The sequence below is a fragment of the Oncorhynchus mykiss genome, chromosome 2 (assembly GCF_013265735.2).
Source record: "Oncorhynchus mykiss isolate Arlee chromosome 2, USDA_OmykA_1.1, whole genome shotgun sequence".
Lineage (NCBI taxonomy): Eukaryota > Metazoa > Chordata > Actinopteri > Salmoniformes > Salmonidae > Oncorhynchus > Oncorhynchus mykiss.
The window spans coordinates 45,443,131-45,468,979 of NC_048566.1; the positions used below are offsets into that span (position 1 = coordinate 45,443,131).

At 41.7% G+C, this 25,849-nt stretch overlaps 1 protein-coding gene across 1 annotated transcript; it reads left to right on the top strand.

Moving 5' to 3' along the window:
* Nucleotides 1-942: 942 nt before the first annotated feature.
* Nucleotides 943-25,715, top strand: tsg101a (tumor susceptibility 101a). The gene is made up of 10 exons (XM_021564034.2): nt 943-1,343; nt 1,688-1,775; nt 1,891-1,956; nt 2,156-2,319; nt 6,878-7,004; nt 7,668-7,725; nt 8,006-8,100; nt 17,292-17,494; nt 22,595-22,834; nt 23,021-25,715. Exons 1-10 carry the CDS (start codon nt 1,302-1,304, stop codon nt 23,108-23,110), a joined length of 1,173 nt encoding a protein of 390 aa, XP_021419709.1. The 5' UTR covers nt 943-1,301; the 3' UTR covers nt 23,111-25,715.
* The last annotated feature ends 134 nt before the right edge of the window (nt 25,716-25,849 follow it).

The following is a 25,849-nucleotide window of genomic DNA, read 5'->3' on the forward strand; positions in this document are numbered from 1 at the left end:
TACTGTATGTTTTAACTTGTTACGGAGGTGGTCCCTGCACAGGGACAGCTCAGCGGAAATTTCAGAGCGCCACCTATAGTACTCGAGTATAGTACTCGATAAATCTCAAACTTTCATAAAAATACACATGCAAGGTACTGAATTAAAGCTACACTCGTTGTGAATCTAGCCACCGAGTCAGATTTGTAAAATGCTTTTTGGCGAAAGCATGAGAAGCTATTATCTGATAGCATGCACCCCCCAAAATACCAGCACAGTAAACAACAGATTTTGCGGTAGCCGGCGCTACCCAAAACTCAGAAATAAAATGTAAAACATTCATTACCTTGGACGAGCTTCTTTGTTGGCACTCCTATATGTCCCATAACATCACAATTGGGTCTTTTTCCCGATTAAATCCGTCATTGTATACCCAAAATGTCATTTGCTGAAGGCCAGTCTGATACTGCAAAAAGCCCATTTACAAGACGCAACGTCACTTTTTAAAATTACAAAAGTCGCCTATAAACTTTTACAAATCACTTCAAACGACTTTTCTAAACCAACTTTAGGTATTAATAAACGTTAATGATGTATCAAATTGATCACGGGGCGATCTGTATTCGATAGCAGCAAGTCTGGAAATCATCGTCCATTTTTTCAGTTTCACAACATACTGTGGTGCGCCTCAAGAAAGGAGGGGCTTATTCGTGTTGTAACCAAGGATAAATAAATCAGAAAATGACAGCAATGGCGACATCGTGTGGAAGCTGTAGGCGTTTACAGGGGGTCCTCATTTATTTTAGGTCGATTTTTAACAAAAAGCTGCGAAAATTCGCATCATCCATAACAGGTTTTAAAGGGCCGTTGTTAAAGAGCCTTTGTTTTCTTCAGACAAGAAGATACAACAATGCCCCAGTCTAGTTGGTGGCGGTAATGCAACATTTATTGGATGTGAACCGCCGTTTAACCTCATCGAAGAAGAAGACCCGGAAGTACTTTTTTTAATTGTTGCTGACGAGACGCTGTTGCTCATAGCAGTGATCCTTGAATCTCATCGGTATTGCATTACTGCTTACTGATTATTGCATTACCTTTGTGTCTTCAGAAATATATATTTTAAACAGGTAACGTTTAGCTAAACATAACAATTATACACGCTACTCTTCGTGTCGAAATTAGTATTTTCTTTGACCGGAATCATACGCCGAGGGCCAGCTCACGCTAGCAAGTTGTCGTTTTCAAATAAACAACGTTAACGTTACAGTAGTTAGCTAAACCTAGGTAGTTCATCTGAAGTACATCATATTACACCATCAATCATGGCAGTTGTCAACGAAGGCGCATTGAAGAAAATGCTCAAGGTAAGCATCGATTTTACCTAACGTTAGCTAACAATTGTTTTTATTAACATTGTTAGCCTTTCAGCTAGCTAAGCGCGCTAACTAGCTAATGTTAGCCAACTCTACAAATATTTGTCTAACGATAACTATCTCGGTTACCAAATAACTAGTGTTAGTGTTAGACAGTTAGACCTGATTTATAACTTATGTTTGATAACGTATGCTTATAGTTAGATAACGTTAACTAGCTAGTGTTTTCTAGCCAGATAACTAACGTTAACTAACTAACCTTAGGTACCTGGCTGAACCAATCAGTGTTAAGACATTGACATTCAGCAATATTAATCACCATGTCCACTGTTCAGCAATACAAATACAGGGACCTGACTGTTCGTGAGATAACCAACGTCATCTCCCAGTACAAGGACCTGAAACCTGTTATGGATTCATATGGTAAGAACGTGTACAGTACATGGGTCACCGCAGTGGCCCATATCACAAAACATGATATATGTGTTATTGTATGCTTGTCTGATTTGTTTTATTGAGTGATATTTTCTGTCCTCAGTTTTCAATGATGGCTCCACTAGAACTCTGGTGAGCTTAACAGGAACAGTGCCAGTCAGCTACAGAGGTAGGCTAAGTTTGGGTGTATGTCACTATCATCTGACAAAAAAGTAATGACAAGGGTTGTGTTCATAGGCACCAAACAGAGAGGAACTACCTGGACTTGTTCAATAAGAAACACACATTTCCATTGTCTGTTGCAAAACCTTTCCTGTTGTGTTCTATGATTTTGTCTATTAAAGTATTTGAGCAATTTTGTCTTCTAGGAAACATATATAACATCCCAGTGTGTCTATGGCTGCTGGACACCTACCCATACAACCCTCCCATCTGTTTTGTGAAGCCCACCAGTGCCATGATGATCAAGACTGGCAAACACATTGATGCCAACGGCAAGATCTACCTGCCCTATCTGCACGAGTGGAAACATGTCAGTAACAGCGTTGTCTCCAGTATTTTAGCATTGGCTATATTATACCTCTGTTTTTCTGCGTGTGAATTTTTTTGCGACGCACACTGTATTACTCTTCATTTATTACTGAACCAATGTCTCTGTACCTAGTTTCTGATGGATTTCACACAGATAATATGGATTAAGTAAACAAAATTAATGTTGGACTGCTTTAAAGGGGCAATATACAGTTCAAACAATAATAGTCCACCCCACCACTGTTTTGGGCAAAAACTGAGGGATGGGGCTTGAGTATTGATTTATTTAACCTTTATTTAACTAGGTAAGTCTGTTAGGAAGAAATTCTTATTTACAATGACTGCCTACTCCGGGCAAACCCTAACCCAGACAACGCTGGTCCAATTGGCACACAATTGTAACCACTCAAATTCATAAACCGTCCACTGGATGCAAGGACTGGATACAACATCCATGATATCAAAATTATAGTTTGAGGCTATACAGTGTTTGTTTACAATTACATTGTTTACAAACATTGGAGTAAAACTAGCTATCATATTTTGGTTTGTGATGGGGTATGACAGTTGAACTAAGCTCATTTTTTAAAATGTAACCTTTATTTAACTAGGCAAGTCAGTTAAGAACAAATTCTTATTTACAATGAAGGCCAAACCTGGACGACGCAGGGCCAATTGGGCGGCGTACAATGGGACTCCCAATCACGCCTGGATGGGATTCAGCCTGGATTCAAACCAGGGACTATTGATGCCTCTTGCACTGAGATGCCGTGCCTTTTACCGCTGCGCCACTTGGGAGCATGAGTTATATACATTATGTTCTTAAAGAATCGAAGGGTATATCATTCATTTAAATGCCTAACATTTTTTTTGTAGCTATCGCAGATTGCCCCTTTGACAGGGCTCCAGACTGTGGCCATTTAGTCACGTTTTTCAACCCTTTAACTTGGCTGTGCAAGTTCCATTTTTTAGTTTGGGCTGGGACTTTCCAGTGACCTCCCGTTACGATATCACGATACTTGGGTGCCGATGTGTATTGCGATTCGATATTGCGATTTGATGTTCCAAACATACTGCTCTCTATACGTGTTTTGGTCAGTCAGAGAAATAAAAGTGCTGAAAACATGTTGGCTCACTATTTAAAAAGATTGAACAGGTATAACCGACTAGCGCTAGCTAACGCCACCTACAGTAGCAAAGCGATACTTTGAATAAATATCGATACAACGTCGTCCCAAAATAATATTGTGATATGTAACTATTCCCCCCCCCCATTACTTTTTAAAACTGGTTGCACTGGTGCGAGCTGCACATTCTACCTGGTTACCTTGAAACTTCCCATTTTGGGGGGGAGGATAAAACCAAACCGAATTTGTTAAACAGTAAAAGTGCATTATCCTCATGATTCCTGTAATGAGTTTCTGACCTGCCGCTGTGTGCCTACCTGTTTCGCTGGGGCCGGCTGCTGTAATGAGCGAGCCCCTCGCACTCTCTCACCCCCCCTTGTTTACCCCTCGTGATTGTATAACATTTAAAAATGCAATTGTGGGGGAAACACAGCTTTGGAAGCAACTAGTTGTCTATATTAAAGAGAGGAGGGTCTCAGTGTTCTGTAGTTACACTTTTTCTAAACATATCTGATATGGGTTTGAAGTACGGAGCTCACAAATTTGCGCATCGTCCATCGTGAGTGCACTCGGCTTCATTGCAAAGTTTTTGGGAGATGTTACATTTACTCTTAGATTAATACATGGCCACTAGCAGTAGGTGTTATATTTTGAGTTAGCGATCTAGCTAATGTGTTTTGCGTTTCCACTTCCTTGGGTGCTGAACTAGTACCAATTGAATTTGACCTATACATAATATTAGTGCACGTAAAGATTTTACGTGCCCTGTTTTGACAGTAACAAAAATAGCCTAATTGTCAACTGAAAATTCATGACAATCACTGGATTAGGTTTACATATACAAATATTTGGAACCTTGCATTCCTGCTTGGACTTTTTAGATCAAGGGTGTCAAACTCATTCAATGGAGGGCCTAGTAATCTGCAGACGCCCGGCCATCCGTGGAATGAGTTCGACACGTGTTAATGTAATGTTTTTATTGAATATCATGTCCGAAGTCTATTACACTTCTTAGAATGTACATTTTGCTGCCGACTAACTTACCCTCATTAACCCGTCAACAAACGGCTACATTTTTCCTAGACAGTAAAATGATGTGACCAACAGAAAGTACTCTGAGATCTGTATATAATGACGAGATGCATATGTTTCCGCCCTAACAATGCGAGTCGTCCCAAGGCGCGAAGGCAGGCCCAAAATAAGCCCATAGAAACACATTGGACTTATTTTGGACAGATTTTGGCGAGAGTGAAACCTCTCACTTTGTCTCTTCCTCTATGATAGTATACATACAAGGGCTGGGCATTTTTCATTGCGAGCTTAATAGAAACAGGCTTGCTATTGTTGCATATCTTATTACAGTCAAAAGGCTATAGCCTATTATACAACGGGTGGGTCTAATCCTGGATGCTGATTGGTTAAAACACCATTCCAGCCAGTGTTTATTCCAGAAGTTACCACAGGCTAAATCTGACTTTGAAAAGCCTATTTTCTCGGTTCCCTCTTACTGCGCAATCCACTGTCTCATCAGCCCAGCCAGGCAATTTATAAACTTGAACTCTTGAGCATCTAGACATTATCTCACATTTCTTTTAGACTAACATTTAGTTTTCAACAGCAAAAATTTGTATAAACCTTGCAGTCTATCTCAGCAACACTGTTTCAATATTGCAATTTGAACTCCAGCTGTCCATAGTAATGAATGTGGCGGGAGTCGAGAATAGGCAGACAGCCAGGCAGCATTTCTCATCCAATTGAAATAATTAATCAGCAGGCATTATTTTTCTGGGTGTATACAAAGAAATGTCAATAGAAAATAACAGGAAAATCAAAATGAAATGCAGCATGTTTGCTGTCTTTCCAGCTTTAGTTTGAAGTGATTGTGTTAGCTGTGTCTTTGGGTAGCTCCTATGAACAACAGTGTCCTGACGAGAGCACAATATCTGTGCCTGGCGAAATCGCGCCTCATTAGTTCATTGTTATGGATGCATCCAAATAAATGTCACTTGAAATCTGCTTGAACAACTGCAAATGCAGCCACTTCGCTGTTATTCTGGCTGCATTGTTTGTCGTGACTATGAGAACGTTGCCAGCCAGTATGGCAATGGAACATTTTAGACTGGGTCTTGTCCATAGATACAGAACTGAAAGACTGAGTCGCGTCTTTGGCAACCGAACCGATAGACAACTACCAGCCGGCTTGGGCAGCAACCTCAGATTTGTGTCGGGACTATATCGCATGGAAGGATGAAATGGCATGAATAAATTGTTGTATGAAAGTGATAATGCCCTCAAAGCCGGTGTTTGGATGATATTGGCACGGTTTCGAATGCCGAATGAACGGCGTGCTTTGAGTTGAGATTGAGAAATCGTGGCCACAAGTTTTTAACATGCAATTGTGTTTCGCATTGTTATTTGTTGCGCAATGACTGGGCTTACAAAAGCAGGTTTCACTCCAGTGGCCTAGAGGCTTTTTGAGGAGATACTCTTGCACTGTCTGACATGTGGTAGGCTATTCTGGTCCTCAAACTAGGCTCTGTGTATGTGTGAAATAAAATGCATGAGGACTAACAGAAATATACATGCGGCAATTAAATTCCCCCAAATCATGCAAATTAACCTATAGATCGATTAGCATCAAATGTATTTTCGATGTAACGGTTAGCATCCTTCTTAATAAAGTATTGTGAATGACTTTCTAAGATGAGTCAAATGTATTTTGTGTGACACAGAAAAATATGTTTTGGGGTGTCACAATCTAGGGCCCTATAAAATCTGTGATGCAGAGAACACGGATGGAATCCAGACATTTTAAAATGGAATTCAACAATATTCAAACGTATTGAACTAAGTAGGGAATCAACTAAATGTATTCAACATTTATTAATTTGCTCAAGGTCATCATAAGACATGAACAAAATGCATCAGTTATTTGTATTTCCTGCAACTTCCTGAGGAGGCAACAAGAATTTCCCCTGTCTATGTGCGGTGCGCTCGTTTACCACTTTGTGTAGATGAAAAGGCTTTCCCAAAAACCTTAATAAAATGTTGACTACAAAGTAGGATATGCTTACCTGGCAGAATATCACAAAAACTCTGCTTGACAGCAGCATCTTGCTAGGTGCACACTGGAATTAAACTAAGCCCCAAAATCTACATTTCTAAATAATTTCCAGACCTCAAAAGTTGTCTCCCGATGTGGTGTAAGTATTGTTGTGGATGTAGAACATCCAATTTAGTTGTTTGTGATAAAAAAATATTTTTGGGCTGGTGCCATCAAGGTTAGTGCCACTAGGGGGAATGTTAGCCCTACTTAACATGAGCTCATTTCATCACGCTGTTATCTGTATGAGGTGAAGCCTGTCACAGTTGTCCATCTCCATGTGGACAATAAAGTTCTGTTGTACTTCTGTTGATTTCTCTTCCTCCCAGCCCCAGTCGGACCTGTATGGTCTGATCCAGGTGATGATCGTGGTGTTTGGGGAGGAGCCCCCCGTATTCTCCCGCCCCACCACACAGGCCCCCTACCAGGCCTTCCAGGCTGCAGGACCCCCCAACCGTAAGTTACCCGTTCAGTCTGACATTGTTTGTATTCCAGACCTAGCATTCCTGTTTCAACTTGTCAACTAATCAAGCCCTCGACTAGTTGAATCGGGTGTGCTAGTTCAGGCCTACAACATAATTGTGAAACGTCTGGGTGTCTTCAAGGAATCATTTTTGGAACACTGCAGTATGGATAGCATTAGTCAGTTATTTTCACTGTATGGATAGGTTGGTCATTGTAATAATGGGAATTTTGTATCTGCATAAACATGAACTCTGTTTCTCCATATAATACGTGAGACTTTGGGCGCCATTTTCATAGTGCAAAAACACTTAACGTCATCTTGCATTGTAATTGAAATTCAAACATTTCTTTAACTGCATTATAAGCAAGCGACTATTGAACTAGAGTTTTAACTGAGCAATACATCGTCTCGAACATTGTTAAATGTTTCAAATTTAATTATGCCTCCAGATTATGAGGTTTATGGTCATTTTTGCACTTTGTAATTCTTCTGCACTACTAAAATGTTGCCCTGAATCGTTCTTGCAAACACGTGCAGTACCTCCTATTGGACTCCAGATGGTATCCACGCACATTGTGAAAGATGGATAACTGAGATGACATGTCCAATGTAATCTGACCCTCACACTGTCAATCCCTCCCTCCCATCCATAGCATCCTACATGCCAGGTATGCCAGCGCTCTCCCCGTACGGACCAAACCCCACCCCTGGGTAAGATGTCTGTCTTCAAGGCCACAATTTCCTCTGACACTGCCTCTCTCAGCCAGTCCCTCTCAATCTCATCAAACCAGTTCTGACATGTTTGTCTTTGGGTTTACATAAGCAACACAGCCACATAAGCATGTCTGTCTGGTGGAATCATCACACTCAATGAACAAATGAATGAAGCTGTTCCTTCTCTTACAGTGCCCCATATAGTTCAAAAGATTTACAGCTTTGATTAACAGATGGCTGTTGGTTGATGATGCATGGTTTGTTTTTTTCTCTCCAGTGGCTATCCAGGGTACCAGTACCCTAGTGCAAACTCGTATCCTGCCACAGCTGGCACTACACACTACACTTCCCAGATTCCTGCCTCCACTGTGGGTATGTATCACACGGCATTGCCTTCTGGATATTGTAATCTCAAGGCCTGGCTTAATCGGAGCTATTGAAGTATCAAAGGGAAAAATGCACACACCCCTAGGAGAATCACAAACGTTTTCTATACACAATATTGGACACCATTATGAAGTCCTAACACTGCCTTGTATAGCAATTTTAGGTCTGTGAAGTGTAACCGAAGGTTATGGATGAAGACCGTCCTGACAATAACCATTGAATTATTTTTTATGAATAAGCTTGTGAAGCATACTGCATACTTCAATGACTTATTAGGTATTCCCTATGCAATGCTGCGCAGAGACGCAGGAGATTGAACTTCACTGAGTTCGCCCCATTGGTTTGCACTGTATAGATCAGTGTTTTTTCTGTGATCGAATCAGCATTATATCAGCCCCTTTTCAATGCAACAAACCAAAACAAATCTAACTTTGCAAGATTGAGTCTGGTTTTGTTGCAGGCAGAGCCAGTGCACAACGGAGTAGAATTCTATTGGCGGGGGTAGCTCATGAGCGGTCTTTCAATCACCCATGAGTGAATGTGCTTCCTGCAAGAGCACAAAACATGTAGGCTACATTTTCAGCGGTCTTTGAAAAGCCATTCAGGTAAAAAGCATATGTCTTAATTAAAGGGGCAGTGTTGAATTTTGAGACAGGCTAGCCTACTTACGGTAGCCTACTTTGTCTTATTCTCTGTATAGTAATAATACATTTTATTTTCGAAAGTGGTTTCTTGCATCATACAATGCAATTTACACTAACCTATTTGGCACATAGTGTTAAATAGTAACAAATCATTCATGTCAAGCCCTTCATAATGTAAAGAAGTTTAGTCTCATGCAATGTAGGCCTGCATTGAACACCACATATAGGCTACTGTTAGACATGGCTATATCATAGAAATCAAAACTATTTGAACATGTTATGGGATTTTCTCCGTTGGCTTTGCTGGTAGGCCTATGTTCTGCACAAATAGCCACAACTGTAAGGTTCACTCTAAACCTGCGCCGGAAGTTGCACAAAATTCTCACAATGTTCAAGTTTCTGCTTAATTTGTTCAGTGGCCCAAAAAATTAGGGAACATTTGACTGGAAACCTATTATAATTGTAAACATTATTATTAATGAACATTTCATTTAAAAAAAGTCTGCCCTACCTTCTCATTTGACCTAGTCTCTGAATTTGAAACAGGTTCCACTCTACCCAATGAACACATTTGCATTTAGGACTGATGACATCACCATGATGGATCTGGCATTTTGAAAAAGTTGTAATTTCTCAAACTTGTTATACAGCATTTATAGACCAGGATCTTTAAATTCATTATAAATCAAGTTAATATCTTAAACGTCATGACCGCTGTGAGCCAATGAAATTTAGTTAGGTTGGGCTTGACCTTTCAAGTCGCTCTTGAAGGGAATAGAGCCCCCTGCTGGCCATGCATCTCAATAATCTATAATGTTTCCTGAAGTGTGCGGTTGTCCACTACCCAGATAGATTCAAAAGTATAGAATTGATGTGAGTACCAGAGATGAAGTCAAGACCGAAACCCTTTAGATCCAGCCCCAGACAGACATTCTGAGACTCAGACCAAGTTTTTAAAATGGGGAAACAACAAGTACACTCTAGTAGAGTGCAGTAAGTATAGTTCAGTACAGAATAGTTCAGTAAAGTACAATACAGTAGAGTATAGTTCAGCCCAGTAAGGTAGAGTATACATTTTGAGTGCTCCAACTCCTTTCTGCCTCAATTTAGTCCTTTTGGAAGTTTGTCTTGATAAGGCCTTCTCGTGATTTTTGTCGTTGTTGAGCACCCCTCCTTTCCTTTGTTTGCTGAAGCAAGAAGGCCCACCTGAACTCTTACCAATAGTGTTGTGGAAATTGCCACCAGATACCCCTGACAATATTAAATGTATCCTTTTTTTATCAGCAAGCCGGAGAGGTTCCAACAAACTTTAAGCATCAAGAGGAACACGTCTGTCAGGAGCTCTCCCGGGGCAGTTCCGTTCTCTTATATACGGCTATACAAAAAAAGCTACATTAAGCATGGTCCATAGGGTTGGTTCCTACATGTGACGGGCACCGTCTCCATTCTTAACTTATAGCATATTCTGGGCGTTCTTCCAAAAGATCTGACAGGGTCATGACCGTCTCCCCTTCATCGCTCTACCCAGCACCTACAGGATCAAATGATTGTATGAGACAAAATGTACAATTCAAGGCTATCTCTACAGACAACAATAGTTTAGTATAGTAATGTAGAGAACAGTACATTATTTATATGTTTGGGCTCTTGGAGGGTTTGAACTCACTTCTGGCTATGCATCTCAATTGTCTACAGTTTTTCCTGAAGTGTGCACTTGTCAACTACCCATATGGTGATCCTCTGTAGTTCATTTGGTAGAGCATGGCACTTGCAATGCCAGGATAGTGGGTTCGATTCCAGGGACTTGTTTTTATTTGACTTTTTGTATGTAGTCTTTAACTAGACAATTTATTATTATATACAATGACTGCCTACCAAGAGGCAAACGGCAGGGATGGGGGCTGAGATAAAACATTTAGGACAAAACACACATTATGATAGACACCACAACAGACCTTAGACAACACAACATGGCAGCAATACAACATGGCCACATAACATGGTGGTAACAACATGACAACACTGTAGTAACACATGGCAGCAGCACAAACATGGTACAAACAATGTTAGGCACAGACAACAGCACAAAGGGAAAAAAAGGTAGACAACAATCAGGTGAAGCAGCCTCAAGTGTAAGGAAGAGTGTCCATGATTTGAATCTTTGAATGTAGAGATGGAGATAAAACACTCACATTGGACAGGGTTTTTTTTGAAGGTCCTTCCAGTCACTAGCTGCAGCAAACTGAAAAGAGGGATGTGTGTACTTTGGGTACCTTTAACAGAATGTGACTGGCAGAACGGGTGTTGTATGTGGAAGTTGAGGTTTGTTGTAGGTATCTCAGATAGGGGGGAGTGAGGCCTAAGATGTTTTTTATAAATATCAACCAGTGGGTCTTCCCCTGGGTATACAGAGATGGCCAGTTGACAAAGGGGTATAGAGTGCATTGATGTGTCCTATAAGGCAGTGTTTCCCAAACTCGGTCCTGGGAGCATGTTTTTTTTCTTTTCTCTAGCACTAGACAGCTGATTCAAATAATCAAAGCTTGATGATGAGTTGATTATTTGAATCAGCTGTGTAATCATCTGTAACGTCCCTTAGCCGAGCAGTGAATTTCAAACACAGATTCCAGCACAAAGACCAGGGTGGTTTTCCAATGCTTTGCAAAGGGCACCTATTGGTAAAGGAGTAAAAAAAACTAGAGGCATTGAATATCCCTTTGAGCATGTTGAAGTTATTAATTACGCTTTGGATGGTGTATCAATAGCCCCAGTCATTACAAGCTTCAGACGTCATTCCTAACTTATTTTTTATTCAATGTTTTTAGCTAGACAAGTCGGTTAAGAAAAATGATTTACAATGACGACCTACCCTGGCCAAACCCTCCCCTAACTCGAACGACTCTGGGCCAGTTGTGTGCTGCCCTATGGTCTGTAGTAGCGAGTCTAGTACTGTGATGCAGTGCATTAGACCGCTGCGCCACGCGGGAATACTAGTTGCCGGAGAGGAACTCTCAGGGATTTCAACATGAGGCCAATGGTGCCTTTAAAACAGTTACAGAGTTGAATGGCTGTGATAGGAGAGAACTGAGGATCGATCAATAACATTGTAGTTACTCCACAATACTAACCGAAATGACAGTGAAAAGGTCACCTATACAGCATAACAGTATTCCAAACATGCAGCATGTTTGCAGTAAGGCACTAATGAGTAGCACTCTTCATATTTTCAAGCAAGGTGGTGGCTGCATCATGTTATGGTTATGCTTGTCATCGGCAATGACAGTGTTTTTTTATTTTGGAATGAAAATAAATGTAATGGAGCCAAATATACACGTTCACATTGAATGTTCCTGAGTGGCCTAGTTACAGTTTTGACTTGAATCGTCTTAAATCTATGGCGAGACGTGAAAATGGCTGTCTAGCAATGATCAACAACCCACTTGACAGAGCTTGAATTATTTTTAAAGGATATGCTGTTATTGTACAGTTCAGTTGTGCAAAGCTCTTAGAGACTGACCCAGACAGACTCACAGCTATAATCACTGCCAAAGGTAAGCCTAACATGTATTGGCTCAGAGGGTTGAATACTTAAGTAATCAAGATATACAGTGCATTCAAAAAGTATTCAGACCCTTTGACCTTTTCCACATTTTGTTACTGCCTTATTTTCCTCATCGGTCTAAACACAATACTCCATAATGATGAAGCGATAAGTTATTTTTTTGTTTTTTTTGCAAATGTATTAAAGTAAAAAACACCTCATGTACACAAGTATTCAGACCCTTTGCTTAAGCTGGCCGCCCGGCCAAACTGCACAATCGGGGGATAAGGGCCTTGGTCAGGGAGGTGACCAAGAACCCGATGGTCACTCTGACAGAGCTCTAGAGTTCCTCTGTGGAGATGGTAGGTTCTGGAAGATTCTCCCATCTCTGCAGCACTCCACCAATCAGGCCTTTATTGTGGAGAGGCCAGATGGAAGCCACTCCTCAGTAAAAGGCACACAACAGCCCGCTTGGAGTTTGCCAAAAGGTGCCTAAAGGACTCTGACCATGAGAAACAAGATTCTCTGGTCTCTTCGAGCCTGAATGCCAAGCGTCACGTCTGGGGGGAAATCTGGCAACATCCCTATGGTGAAGCACGGTGGTGGCAGCATCATGCTGTGGGTATGTTTTTCAGCGGTAGGGAATGGGAGACTAGTCAGGATCGAGGGAAAGACGAACGGAGTAAAGTACAGAGAGATCCTTGACGAAAACCTGCTCAGGACCTCAGTCTGGGGCGAAGGTTCACCTTCCAACAGTACAATAAACATAAGCACACAGCCAAGACAATGCAGGAGTGACTAAGGGACAAGTCTCTGAATGTCCTTGAGTGGCCCGGCCAGAGCCCGGACTTGAACCCGATCGACCATCTCTGGAGAGACCTGAAAATAGCTGTGCAGCGACGCTCCCCATCCAACTTGACTGAGTTAGAGAGGATCTGCAGAGAAGAATGGGAGAAACACCCCAAATACAGGTATGCCAACCGTCATACCCAAGAAGACTTAAAGCTGTAATCTCCGCTAAAGGTGCTTCAACAAAGTACTGAGGTACAGGGTCAGAATACCTATGTAAATGTGATAGTTTTTTAATTTTAGAAATTTGCAAAAAGTTCTAAAAACCTGTTTTTGCTTTGTCATTATTGGATGTTGTGTATAGATTGAGGAAAACACAATTTAATCCATTTTAGAATAAGGCTGTAACGTAGCAAAATGTGAAAGTCAAGGGGTGTGAGTACTTTCTGAAGGCAATGTATAAATTATGTCTCTGTAATCTAGCATGCGTAGGATGGTCGTCTGAATCGGGGTTAGATTCGTAGCAGGGGTGAAAGGAGCGATCACAATAGTGGAAACCAAGTCTAGATTTAACCTTAACCTGCAGCTTGGATATTAGTTGAGAGGACAGTGTACTGCCTAGCCATACTTGTACGAGCTGACTACCTTAAGCTCTAAACCCTCAGCGATGCTAATCACACCGGTGGGGGTTGGATTATCTTGGCAAAGGACAAATGCTCACTAACATGTATGTGACCACATTTTGAGAAATAAGCTTTTAGCGCTCATTACATTTTTTGGGGATCTTTTATTTCAGCTCATGAAACATGTTGCGTATATATTTTTCTTCAATGTATTATTCCCACACTACTCCTACAGCTTTTACTCAACCTACCCTTACAACTTTATAACATGCAGAGGTCTAACTTGAGTTGCTTACATTTTTGTTTTTGATACATAATACTTTTTTAAAAATATAAGCACTTAAACATGCAAAACTATTTTTACATGGAGGTCTATGGTGACCAAAATATGCAATTTTTGAAACTGCTGTACGTACATTTACTTTTTAAGAAACACACTCCAAACCAACTTTAAAATGTGCAGAACACTCCAAATGACAAACTACTGAACCACCAACACGACAACAGACCTCAACGATTTACCAAAACAGCTGACAACAGTAGTCAGCAGTTGTGTTGTACGTTCAGAACTACAGTATATTTTCTTAATTTATAGACTAATCAACGTTAATAAATAGGCTATGTGTGTATTTTGTATCCATTTGAATGATTGTCAATTTCACCTTCAAATATTGCATAGCTGTCTCTCCCCTTCATACTTTCCTTATCAATTCGTTCTTATGGCCTACTTTTGGAAAGCCTAAGGTAGGTCTAGGTTTTTTAATACGTTTTAAGGGAAGAGTAAATATTATCTCTTGTGTCCGACACGCTGAATGATGAGTCATTTTACGGGGTGTGCGTGTGAAAGTAGCATGTCTGGACTCCATCTCTATAATAAGAATCAAACCCTCCTGTCATGATTTCATCTCGTAAAAGGCCTGTTTTCAGTAGCTTAGGCTCCATTATTTATTTAATTAGTGCATCCTCTCTTTGAAGAACATACGCTAATGCCACTGCCTTCAAATGACCGCAGTAGAAGGTTTTGATTTGATGCAACTATTTCGGGAAAAGACCATTGGTATTAGAGTGGTTTAGACCATCGAAATGGGATCCGAATTGAATTTTTGATTTTGCAGAAAAGCCAACAGACAAGGACAAGATAGGCATATCTTTATTTTATTTATTTTATAAACAAAGTGTAATGGCTTGTTTCAAATAGGTTTTTATTAAGAAGCATATACTGCCTGCCATTCTGTTGACCTTTAATTGACCCTGACCTCTAGCATTCTGGCTGGGGTCTGTTCCCCTCTGTGACCTCACTGCCTGGTCGCCTCTGAAATGTCGCCCCGTAACCAGACTCTGGTGACGAAAGGTCAAGTGGTGTGGTGGTCCCAACCCCCTCAGCACAGACACAGCTATTTTTAACCTCTGGGTTGACATTTCCCTTATGTGCTATTCTATGACCAGTTTACTCATACACTTCACTATAAATATCAGTGTCTTATGGAAATGTTGTCCTACTACTTTATTTAGACCAGGGGTAGAGGGGAAAAGAGGAGGGGTGAAAGAGGAGAGGCTATATGGACACTCGTGGTGCCCAAATTGATGTGCGTCGCGCAGCTGAGAGGCAAGTGTAGACTAATGGATGCGGTTTAGTCAGTTGTCCTGATGAGCCCTATTTTGATGAGCCCTATTATTTTGAGTAGGACAGCAGCTCACACACTAAATAACTTGTAATGTTTGTAGTGAACATGTCAATGTCACCGTGATATAGTCTACTGCTCAATGGGGAGAGTTTGCGCTGCGTGTTGTGTTGCCGGCTTGAAGTGTCCTTCGCTCCCACTTGCCGAGCACTAACAATTACTCTGATAAAAACTTTGGCAGAAAAGTTTAAAATTCTCACTGAAGTTTCTAGCCACAAGCATAATCTAGCTAGCTGGGGAGGGCTCATTAGGATGACTGACTGAACTGACCAGTTTTGCCAAGTCTAGCAAAAATGTACAGCCCAATGACCACTCAACCTGGCCACAAGGCCTGAAAACTAGCGTCCCCCCCCCCAAATGGGGAAAGAAAGGGAAAAAAATAATATACACACACTAGATGCTTATTTTTTAGTTGAATTTTTTAGTTGAAATGCTTATTTTTTAGTTGAATGTTTCGCAACGAGGAGTTATCACGAGGGAGAAAGATGTAGCTAGCTAGTGCTATTCATTGATATCACATCACTTGTCATGAAGTGTGTGCATGCTGGTGCTGCTCTCCACTGACTCAGCTGCCTACAGCGCTCTCTCAACACACAAACGCACATCCTTCTGGCCCTCCCTCCCTGCCAGCACTGGTTCCGCAACAGCCTGCCTCACTGCTTGATAGTTAGCTGCAGCAGGTAACGGTGAAATTAATCTACCTTTTTTGAAAGAGAAATGTCATGGAGGCCGTGGTTAACTTTAGAAGTAGCCCAAATATCTGGAACCGTCATTTTCACCTGCAACAGTTTTCAAAGTAGCCCAATTTTTGGGGAAACCGCCAACATGGCAACTGGAACTGACTGAACCGAATCCGTTCACCCCCACTCAACTCTCGCTGCGCAACATACTTGATCAATTTTGAGGTTCACTATGAGATTAATCATACATTCACATTGCTGACTCCAGCCTGCTAGTTCTAATATTGTACAGAGCAATGATATCTAGGCATCTCTCTTTTCAGCAGATTTCTACTACTTCCTCAAATGCTAGACTAAAGTTCGGGCAAACAGTTTGTTTACATGAAAGAAAATACCATGGAAAATTCCACAACTACAGTCAGTTTTCATATGTTATATAGTGAGTATAAGACTGCTAGGTGGAATGCTTTGACACTGTGGATTGTTTTATGAGGAAAATAACCTCCATACACTTTAATGGCAGACCATCACCTGTATCAAATCAAGCTTTATTTATACAGCACATTTCAGGCATGGAAGCAACGCAATGTGCTTTACAGGAAAAAAACAATGGAAATGAAAGCTGAAATATTTACTACAACAAACTTAAGATAAAAAAACAAAAAAAAACAAGAATGACAACTGAATGACTAAAAAGCACCCTAAGGAAAAGCGAAGCTAAAAAGATTTTTCAAGATCTTTTTTAAATATGTCCTCAGTTTTGTCTTTCAGCTTTTTTTAGGGTAGTAGCAACACAATAACATGAACTCATTGGCATTGAAACATGTTTTTATAACTTTCTGTAAAATGTTGCTGGTGTCATTCCATATACATTTGAGAAATGAACATCCTGGAGATGATGCATCCCAACTTCCTCCGCCATTGTTTGTCTGAAATCATAAGGGTCATATAAGATCACGAACAAGGACACTGTGATGCAAGGATTGTAAATGCTGTGTAAAAGCAAATGTCTTTTTGCATAAATGATCAAATATAGTGTGTGGAACAGATTTTCTAGTGTAGCGTCTTGCTAGTTTACTCTTCTCTCCTCCCTGTCCATCCCTCTCCTCCTTTTATTTGCATTTGAACTTGCTATGTAAGTTTAATTGTGCCAATACAGGCTGTTAAATTTTTTTTTTTTAAATATTAATCTAAATATAATCATTCTCCTCCTCCAGGCCCCAGTAGGGATGGTACCATTGGCGAGGACACCATCCGTGCGTCGCTGATCTCGGCGGTGAGCGACAAGCTTCGTTGGAGGATGAAGGAGGAGATGGACCGGGCGCAAGCCGAGTTGGACGCGCTGAAGAGGACCGAGGAGGACCTGAAGAAAGGACACCAGAAACTGGAGGAAATGGTCTCACGGCTAGACCAGGAAGTGGTGAGGGAGGATATAGGGATATATTAGACACATTTCACTTCTGTTCTCTCTTTCCTCTTTGACTCTAGGTCCTTTTCTATTCCTCGCTCTGTCTTTCGCTCTTTCATTCCCTCTTTGCTCATTCTCTTCATTCCCAAGATGGCATAGCAGTTCAGATGCATTTTTGTCCTCGTCCTGTCGTGTATATAAATATATAGATATATTTACAACTTTTTTTTCACATACATTTTTAATTTTCCAAAAACTCATCTTCAGAACACTCTCCTGCAATCCGCTTCACCAATTTTATATTTATATAAAAAAGTATTATTTACCTCAGATCTGTAATCCTCCGAGAGGCTAGCCAGAAATTAGCCAGAAGCTAGCCGGGAGCTAGCCAGAAGCTGGTCCAGAAGCTACTCTGAAGCTGGTTCAGAAGCTAGTTAGCTTATTTACTGGCTAATCGTTAGTACTCAGCTAACCACGGTTTGTGGTCATCGGCTGTCCTTTGGCTCGAGAATCTATCACCAGTTTTGTACGGCGCGGTGCAGCGCGGCTCGGAACGGAACATACTGGATTTCGGCCACTGGCTCTGGACATCCATACCTGGATCTCACAGCTAGCTAGCTGCTATCCGTGTGACTATCGGCTTTCGTCGATTCCGGAGCTAACATCAATTGTTCCGGAGCTAGCCAGCTGAAGAGTTCCATCAATTACTCCTGGGCTGCAGTCACCTATCCGGACCCCGTTTTGCTGCCTACGTGGAGCCCCACCGGGCCTTCACAGTTGGACTGCCGACGTTGTCTACCCCAGGGAATTGTCCGGCTGGCTCCTCCGGCGCAACGTTGCCTGGGCGCCCATCTGCGGCCTGCTAGCCGTTGGCTATCTTATCGGCTGCTATCTGAATAGACAATCTGACAATTTTTATTTTATTTATTTATTTTTCTTCTTGGGCCTCTATAACTATATCTAGTGTTTTTATTTTTGTTGTTGTTGTGTGATTTGGATTAATCCCCTCTACCACACGGAAACCCACTAATCTACTGATGGAACGCAAGTTGGCTAATAACAGACCTCAATTCTATGCTAGCTTGCTCCTATGCTAGCTTGCTACCGATTTAGCTGTCTAAATCGCCGTGACCCCCAACCAACCTCTCCACTCACTGGACCCTTCTGATCACTCGACTGAGCATGCCTCTCCTTAATGTCAATATGCCTTGTCCATTGCTGTTCTGGTTAGTGTTTATTGGCTTATTTCACTGTAGAGCCTCTAGTCCTGCTCATTATACCTTATCCAACCTATTAGTTCCACCACCCACACATGCAATGACATCTCCTGGTTTCAATGATGTTTCTAGAGACAATATCTCTCTCTTCATCACTCAATACCTAGGTTTACCTCCACTGTATTCACATCCTACCTTACCTTTGTCTGTACATTATACCTTGATGCTATTTTATCGCCCCCAGAAACCTCCTTTTACTCTCTGTTCCAGACGTTCTAAACGACCAATTCTTATCGCTTTTAGCCGCACCCTTATTCTACTCCTACTCTGTTCCTCTGGCGATGTAGAGGTGAATCCAGGCCCTGCAGTGCCTAGCTCCACTCCTATTCCCCAGGCACTCTCTTTTGACGACTTCTGTAACCGTAATAGCCTTGGTTTCATGCATGTTAACATTAGAAGCCTCCTCCCTAAGTTTGTTCTATTCACTGCTTTAGCACACTCTGCCAACCCGGATGTTCTAGCTGTGTCTGAATCCTGGCTTAGGAAGACCACCAAAAATTCAGACATTTTAATTCCAAACTACAACATTTTCAGACAAGATAGAACTGCCAAAGGGGGCGGTGTTGCAATCTACTGCAATGATAGCCTGCAGAGTTCTGTCCTACTATCCAGGTCTGTACCCAAACAATTTGAACTTCTACTTTTAAAAATCCACCTCTCTAAAAACAAGTCTCTCACTGTTGCCGCCTGCTATAGACCACCCTCTGCCCCCAGCTGTGCTCTGGACACCATATGTGAACTGATTGCCCCCCATCTATCTTCAGAGCTTGTGCTGCTAGGTGACCTAAACTGGAACATGCTTAACACCCCAGCCATCCTACAATCTAAACTTGATGCCCTCAACCTCACACAAATTATCAATGAACCTACCAGGTACCTCCCCAAAGCCTTAAACACGGGCACCCTCATAGATATCATCCTAACCATCTTGCCCTCTAAATACACCTCTGCTGTTTTCAACCAAGATCTCAGCGATCACTGCCTCATTGCCTGCATCCGTAATGGGTCAGCGGTCAAACGACCTCCACTCATCACTGTAAAACGCTCCCTGAAACACTTCAGCGAGCAGGCCTTTCTAATCGACCTGGCCGGGGTATCCTGGAAGGTTATTGATCTCATCCCGTCAGTAGAGGATGCCTGGATATTTTTTTTAAATGCCTTCCTAACCATCTTAAATAAACATGCCCCATTCAAGAAATTTAGAACCAGGAACAGATATAGCCCTTGGTTCTCCCCAGACCTGACTGCCCTTAACCAACACAAAAACATCCTATGGCGTTCTGCATTAGCATCGAACAGCCCCCGTGATATGCAGCTGTTCAGGGAAGCTAGAAACCATTATACACAGGCAGTTAGAAAAGCCAAGGCTAGCTTTTTCAAGCAGAAATTTGCTTCCTGCAACACTAACTCAAAAAAGTTCTGGGACACTGTAAAGTCCATGTAGAATAAGAACCCCTCCTCCCAGCTGCCCACTGCACTGAAGATAGGAAACACTGTCACCACTGATAAATCCACCATAATTGAGAATTTCAATAAGCATTTTTCTATGGCTGGCCATGCTTTCCACCTGGCTACTCCTACCCCGGTCAACAGCACTGCACCCCCCACAACAACTCGCCCAAGCCTTCCCCATTTCTCCTTCTCCCAAATCTGCTCAGCTGATGTTCTGAATGAGCTGCAAAATCTGGACCCCTACAAATCAGCCGGGCTAGACAATCTGGACCCTTTCTTTCTAAAATTATCTGCCAAAATTGTTGCCACCCCTATTACTAGCCTGTTCAACCTCTCTTTCGTGTCGTCTGAGATTCCCAAAGATTGGAAAGCAGCTGCGGTCATCCTCCTCTTCAAAGGGGGTGACACTCTTGACCCAAACTGCTACAGACCTATATCTATCCTACCATGCCTTTCTAAGGTCTTCGAAAGCCAAGTCAACAAACAGATTACCGACCATTTCGAATCTCACCATACCTTCTCTGCTATGCAATCTGGTTTCAGAGCTGGTCATGCACCTCAGCCACGCTCAAGGTCCTAAATGATATCTTAACCGCCATCGATAAGAAACATTACTGTGCAGCCGTATTCATTGATCTGGCCAAGGCTTTCGACTCTGTCAATCACCACATCCTCATCGGCAGACTCGACAGCCTTGGTTTCTCAAATGATTGCCTCGCCTGGTTCACCAACTACTTCTTTGATAGAGTTCAGTGTGTCAAATCGGAGGGTCTGCTGTCCGGACCTCTGGCAGTCTCTATGGGGGTGCCACAGGGTTCAATTCTTGGACCGACTCTCTTCTCTGTATACATCAATGAGGTCACTCTTGCTGATGGTGAGTCTCTGATCCACCTCTACGCAGACGACACCATTCTGTATACTTCTGGCCCTTCTTTGGACACTGTGTTAACAACCCTCCAGGCAAGCTTCAATGCCATACAACTCTCCTTCCGTGGCCTCCAATTGCTCTTAAATACAAGTAAAACTAAATGCATGCTCTTCAACCGATCGCTACCTGTACCTACCCGCCTGTCCAACATTACTACTCTGGACGGCTCTGACTTAGAATACGTGGACAACTACAAATACTTAGGTGTCTGGTTAGACTGTAAACTCTCCTTCCAGACCCATATCAAACATCTCCAATCCAAAGTTAAATCTAGAATTGGCTTCCTATTTCGCAACAAAGCATCCTTCACTCATGCTGCCAAACATACCCTTGTAAAACTGACCATCCTACCAATCCTCGACTTTGGCGATGTCATTTACAAAATAGCCTCCAATACCCTACTCAACAAATTGGATGCAGTCTATCACAGTGCAATCCGTTTTGTCACCAAAGCCCCATATACTACCCACCATTGCGACCTGTACGCTCTCGTTGGCTGGCCCTCGCTTCATACTCGTCGCCAAACCCACTGGCTCCATGTCATCTACAAGACCCTGCTAGGTAAAGTCCCCCCTTATCTCAGCTCGCTGGTCACCATTGCATCTCCCACCTGTAGCACACGCTCCAGCAGGTATGTCTCTCTAGTCACCCCCAAAACCAGTTCTTTCTTTGGCCGCCTCTCCTTCCAGTTCTCTGCTGCCAATGACTGGAACAAACTACAAAAATCTCTGAAACTGGAAACACTTATCTCCCTCACTAGCTTTAAGCACCAACTGTCAGAGCAGCTCACAGATTACTGCACCTGTACATAGCCCACCTATAATTTAGCCCAAACAACTACCTCTTTCCCTACTGTATTTAATTTATTTATTTATTTTGCTCCTTTGCACCCCCATTATTTTTACTTCTACTTTGCACATTCTCCCATTGCAAATCTACCATTCCAGTGTTTTACTTGCTATATTGTATCTACTTTGCCACCATGGCCTTTTTGCCTTTACCTCCCTTATCTCACCTCATTTGCTCACATCGTATATAGACTTGTTTATACTGTATTATTGACTGTATGTTTGTTTTACTCCATGTGTAACTCTGTGTCGTTGTATGTGTCGAACTGCTTTGCTTTATCTTGGCCAGGTCGCAATTGTAAATGAGAACTTGTTCTCAACTTGCCTACCTGGTTAAATAAAGGTGAAATAAATTTTAAAAAATTTAAAAAATTATCTCTTTCTAACTAATATTCTGTCCATAGAAATATAATCATTCTAATAAGTCATTCTAATTTCATTATTCTGCCTCTCCCCTCTTCACCCCAGTTCTATTAAGTTTAACCTGTGAGTCCCCAAGTTCTCTCAAGTATTACCTGTCTTCAGAGCTTAATTATTTGGTGGAATGGAACATTGGGAGGTGGGGGTGTACTGTTCATGTGTTTATTCGTCTTGTGTTTTTTTGAAGGCGGAGGTGGACAGGAACATTGACCTACTGAAGCGTAAGGACGAGGAGCTGAGCGAGGCCCTGGAGAAGATGGAGAACCAGTCGGAGAACAACGACATCGATGATGTAATCGTGCCCACGGCGCCACTCTACAAGCAGATCCTCAACCTGTACGCTGAGGAGAATGCCATTGAGGACACCATCTTCTACCTGGGAGAGGCGCTGCGCCGCGGGGTCATAGACCTGGAAGTGTTCCTCAAGGTGAGGGTTGGGAAACACGCATGCAGACATGCATGGACACACGCATACAAAAACACACAGGTGAACTCACTCAAATAAACCACACACTGCACGCACACCTTTTCATAAAGATCATCACAACTAGGCATTGTGCCCTTGTATGTCTTCTCTAACGCGCTGTCTCCCTATCTTTCTCTCCTGTTACAGCATGTGCGTCTGCTCTCCCGAAAGCAGTTCCAGCTGCGAGCCCTCATGCAGAAAGCCCGCAAGACCGCCGGCCTTAGTGACCTCTACTGACCCCGCGGACACCCATACACACTCCCTTTCTCCCAGTCTCTCCTTCTGTACAGGTCCTCCTCTTTATATCTGTCTTTTTGTCTCTCTCTCTCGGTCTGTCCTCTTCTCTCTAAAAGACGTGCCCTAAAATTGTATGAAAAGAGCTAACAAATCTGTTTTGTTTTGAACATCTCCTAAACATGCATCTTTTTGGATAACTAATGTGGAAAATATGCAGTTTGATATGGAGCAAATGTCTGCCAACATTGATTCTTGCATTTATTTTTTATTTTTTTTATTAATATTGGCAGCCATATGCTTCCATAGTCACAATGTTGGAGTGGTATCAAAGGAGAGGTGTGAGAGTATGTGCTCTGACATTGTGTGACAGTTGCTGGTGTGAGTTTGTGCTACTTGTCTCACTGTAAAGGAAAGCTTACACTCTGATATAAATATACGTCTCAACTAGGGATGTGCATCTCTCCTTTCATGAAAGATTCTAGATACATGGGCACTGATACGCTACAGGAATGATGCCTTTTTGTTTTAAAAGATTCCTTTTGATTAGGTGAGCGAATTAATGTGATTTGGTTAGATACGATATGCTTCAATGCACAAATGTTTTGCATGAACACATTTCATTTTCTATTTTAAAGATATATCTGCTGCTGTTGGGATGACTTCTCTAAGCTGAGTGGCTGTGTGTGTGTGTTAGTCGATGTGTGTGTGTGTGTGTGTGTAGGCACCTGAGCTGAGCAATAGGGAAGACTGAGCATCTACTACCCCACTATCAGATTAGGGATGGAAGGCAATTTCTGCTTTTTGTACCCCCCCCCCCCCCACTTTATCAGAAATCACCATCACCCACTGATTAACTTGTCATTTTTTAAGAAAATGTTTGAGCTAGTAAGTACTATGTCAATATGTGTCTTTAGAAATGAACATAGCATTTAGCCAATTAAGATAATGCAGTTTTGGATTTTACCCTGTCTAAAAAGCAAATTTATTGGACCATTGATTGCAAAAATGATTGCTGTCCATTATGAAGTTACCTTCTTTGTTTAAAAATGACCAAATACACCGACTGTTGAAAGCAAAATTACCAAAACCTGAACAATTGAAATACAATCTGAATGAAAACCCCAATCAACAGTTGGATGTGAGTTGTCCACAACTCACATGTGAGAGGCTACACAACTCCGGTAAAGCACAATGTTCTTGTAACAATGACCCAGCAAATTACATTGGTTGTCACTCAACTAATAAAGCCTATGATTTGACATTGTAAAAGCCATTGTGCAAGCATCTGAGTGCTGAAGGTGTGCGCAGATGTATCCTATTAGAACAGGGATAGGCCTGCCTTTTGTTGGCATGATCAGTTGTCTCTCGCACTATGCCACAGTTATATGACAGCACATACGCAGTTACATGCATAAAAGTTTGATAGGCTACTGAACTGAAGGAGAGGCAGCATCAATTGTCACAACAGATAAGAGGTATTTTTGGTATAAAACAATATGGAGTAAAAACAAAAATTGTGAACTTGCGATTTGAATCGGTTTTCTGACCAATGTATGATGGATGCTTAATTTGGATTGCTTTGGAATCCCGCAGACCGATGCACAAGTGTCTTTAACATTTGAACCAAGGACCGATGCGCGTCAGTGAATCGTTACATCCCTAGACTCAAACTTTTAGAAAATGACAAGGGTTCATCTAGTCGGAGCATACTTTCTCAAAGCAGGGTTCATGTTGGCACAAAACTGTTTGGAAACCTTTAGAGGTACAATTTGAATTATATTTTTTTGTATTAAAAAAAATGAATAATGGCAGCCATTTGTTCCATATCCAACTGCATCAATGCTGAATGATGTGAGCAGGTGACCCTGGCTTGTGCTCACATTCCCCCTACTCTTTATCTCGGCTATTCTGTCTATTGCTCCCATTGGCATCTGGAACAATTGAGAAACGGCTTTCCACGTTAGCTGTTTAGGATGATCCTTCAGTCTTGAGCTGTGTCGTGCTTATTATGACACTCAATAAACAACGTTTTCAAAGTTTCGCAACGGAGAAGGAAAATTATAGTCCGTTCTTCTGTTTGGTGCCTAATGAGCAGAACCATGATGGTCAGTCGATCATGTCCATTGTTTCTCAAGACTCCCCTAAGCCCCTGTACAGTGTCTGTATGTTCATGTTTGAATGTGTCACTTAACGTGTTTCTATTCAAAGGCGTCAAAAGGAAAATGTTAATGTTTTTCTCTTGCTTCGCTTAGTTGTTTATTTTCTGTTTTCTTTCAAGTTTTCAGCTGTTCTAAGAGATCAATGTCTTTACCCTTTCGGTTTATATAAAGGTTGTTAATTAGAAACAAGTGAAGTTTTTTTTTTCTTTTTTTTACTAATCAGAAATGTATGTAGACAGGTCTCTTTTTAAATGAGCTTTTACTAAATGCACTTTGAATTGTATGATATGCTGTAGTTTTTTTTTCAGATTACTTTCATTTTCAACAATAGACCATCTGTTCTTTTTATCTGTAGAATTTTATGTAAATCAGCACAATAAAACTAGTCTGGTTTGCCAAAAATTACTCCTGTGGGGGTTCACTTTGGTGATGGTGTAGATCTAAAACACGTGTACCCTTTTCACACTGTTGTGCGGAGCCACCCCTCCCAAAAAAATCATTCGCCTCGTAAGGCTGACCATTGACAAGTCAAACATTGGTCTAACTTTTCTGACTTGATAACCTAGAGCAGCCGATGCTT

What these genes read in the sequence shown, in the direction of transcription:
- tsg101a (XM_021564034.2), top strand. Translation starts at nt 1,302, where the DNA reads ATGGCAGTTGTCAACGAAGGCGCATTGAAGAAAATGCTCAAG. An exon ending in AGTGCCAGTCAGCTACAGAG is followed by an intron (nt 1,957 to 2,155) that starts GTAGGCTAAGTT and finishes TTTGTCTTCTAG; the next exon opens with GAAACATATATAACATCCCA. An exon ending in GGCTGCAGGACCCCCCAACC is followed by an intron (nt 7,005 to 7,667) that starts GTAAGTTACCCG and finishes TCCCATCCATAG; the next exon opens with CATCCTACATGCCAGGTATG.